General features: G+C 30.7%; 1 protein-coding gene across 1 annotated transcript; it reads left to right on the top strand.

Annotated features, from left to right (window-relative positions):
* The first annotated feature begins 476 nt into the window (after positions 1-476).
* LOC106678190 (protein Abitram) lies at positions 477-1282 on the top strand. Its single transcript, XM_014416572.3, has one exon. The coding sequence runs from the start codon at positions 587-589 to the stop codon at positions 1124-1126; it is 540 nt and encodes a 179-aa protein (XP_014272058.1). The 5' UTR covers positions 477-586; the 3' UTR covers positions 1127-1282.
* Positions 1283-2575: the final 1293 nt, after the last annotated feature.

Genomic DNA, 2575 nt, shown 5'->3' on the forward strand with positions numbered 1-2575 from the left:
CAAAATAATTTTAGTTTTGACATTTACATTTCATCAATGCAGTCTTAAAGAAAAATGGTGCACCTGCTGTCCCCATATAGAAAATAAAACTGTGTTGTGTTGGTGGAAACTATTTCATCTCAAAGTGAGAAAATAAAAAATCTAAACTGTAATTAAATCAAAGTTACTTTACTTAATTAACTTTTTAAAATATTTGTTATACTTTTTGGAAGAAGAAATATTTGTAAGTTGTTGGTTTGGACCTTCTTAAACTAAGAACTCTGAACCATGGGCTTTGTACAATCAAATTGGAGAAAAAATGTCCAGTTATTTTTGACATTCATTTAATCAGGGGAATTAAATAAATCTTTTCGAGAATAACCGTATAATCCTTTATTTAACAAAATTTAGAAATAATTAATTATATTAAATCATTTATATATCGAAATGAAATAATCGATATGAGTGATCTTTGTCTCATCTCGATATTTTGCCACCCCCCTACTTATTTGAAAATCAAGAGGGAATATCATTTTCATGATTGTTGTGTTTATTAGTTGTGTCAATGTAGATTCCACTTGTTAAGTTGTTTTTTAGTTCTCTATAAATGGATTTCAAGAGTTTGCCTATTGATTATGACCTCAACGAATCAGATAAATATTCATCTGTTGTTCAAAGATATTACACCCCAAGATACTGCATGAATATTACTCAGCCTGGTGATGACTATTGTATTTTAATACATTCGAACCGTGTTTGCTTAATAACTCTTGCACCATCTCATGCCTTGTTTAAAAATAAAGACATTTCAAGTGTTAGTTTTCAAATATCACATAATCTAAACAGACTCAAGAATAAAGTTTCAGGAAAATCAAAGCATGGAGCACAAAGACTACAACCTTCCTCTACGATAATGTTAGTGAATTGTGCAGATGGAAATACTTATTCTGCGAAGTGTGGCATATCAGGTAAATTGTTGGAAGTTAATGAGCAGTTATTACAAAATCCTAATTTACTAGTTAATGAGCCTCAAGGTCGAGGATATATAGCAATAGTTCTTCCTGATATTGCACTTGTACAACAGTATAAAGATTCCTTGTTAGATGAATTACAATACCAAGAAAAATGTAAAATACTAGATTCTTAACCATTTGTTGATTGTATATTTAATTTGGAATGAAGTTCCTCCCAAAGATTCATTATATATCCTTTGTTTAAAAAACATTTATGGTTGTTAACCAATCACAAAATTGTTAATTATTTTATTGAGAAGTAATCAGGAAATAAAAGAAAATTTAAGAGATATCTGTTGGTTTACGTATATCCCTTTAGTATGTATATATATGCATACCGAACATACAGCAACATATATACATCTAGTATATCTAGATAATATATAGGTCTAGTATATATGCATACCGAAACATTTCCAAATAGTTTTTTTTTTTTTTCATAATCTGGCAGGAGTGCCCTACTTTTTCGGTCCCATTAGCAATTATCTTATGGTAGACGATATATCCTATGTTTTTTAATATAGTTTCATATGATGATGACAAAAATCTTTACGATTACTTTCAGTATAATTTAAAATTGAAATTGTACATTGCAGCTCTTCCACCAGGGGCTGAAGATTCCATATTTCATAAAAGATCTAAGATCATCTTGCCTTGGCTCAAGGCTTAAAATAAGAAGCATAGGAAGTGCCCAGGTGAGCAAAATGCTCAAATGAAATAAAAAAGAATTTCATGTTAGGAGTGTACTAGTGTAACATGCGTCAGTCTTACGGATATAAAAGAGGGAGTTACATAATTAATCGGCAATAACAATAACGGAAGGTATAAACAAAACTGATGAAATACTATGAAAATATAGACATTTATTCCCCGATATAAGCAAATGCTCAGGGCTACACCTCTCCCAAGTTCATCTAGGATGGGTCAGGAAAATTTGTAAGGTCCTAGTTCGGTAATAAGATTTTGGATTATAGGTTAACATTTAAAATTTTCTCTTACCCTCATCCCAACTCCACCCTTTCAGCAAAATTAAGTTGCTAATACCTCGCTACATAAATTTAGTTCTTTGGATTGTTATAATGAACCTGGATCACCCCCCAAAAAAAAGAATTCGGAGACTTATCATCCACTTTCTACTAAGCTACTTTTAACATGCTATGAGGCACCTTTTTGGTAAATAACTGATTGATTCAGAATTTCAATAAACTAACGCAAAGCGTGTTAGTGAACCATAATATGGTAAAGTTTCTGACCAACATATAGTATGATATTTAGTTTCCTGCAGATTGGAGATTCTATTAACTTCAGGTCAAAGGTGTGTTAAAAAATTCTGCAGCAATCACTATACAGCTAATTATGTTAGGTCTCATTGGGTACCTTGTCTAATCGTTACTAAATTTTTTTGCATATATATATATATATTTATATTACTTGTACATTGTGTGCATATATATATATATATATACACACACACACATGTGATTGACCATAAGTTAATTTGAAGGAGATAAAGACGGCTGTGGTCAAGAAAGAAAAAATAGTAATAACTATTTATTTTTTGCTGATGTTTTCGAGCTTTGCAC

The sequence above is a fragment of the Halyomorpha halys genome, unplaced genomic scaffold (genome assembly GCF_000696795.3).
Source record: "Halyomorpha halys isolate HHAL.00 unplaced genomic scaffold, Hhal_1.1 Scaffold128.1, whole genome shotgun sequence".
Classification (NCBI taxonomy): domain Eukaryota; kingdom Metazoa; phylum Arthropoda; class Insecta; order Hemiptera; family Pentatomidae; genus Halyomorpha; species Halyomorpha halys.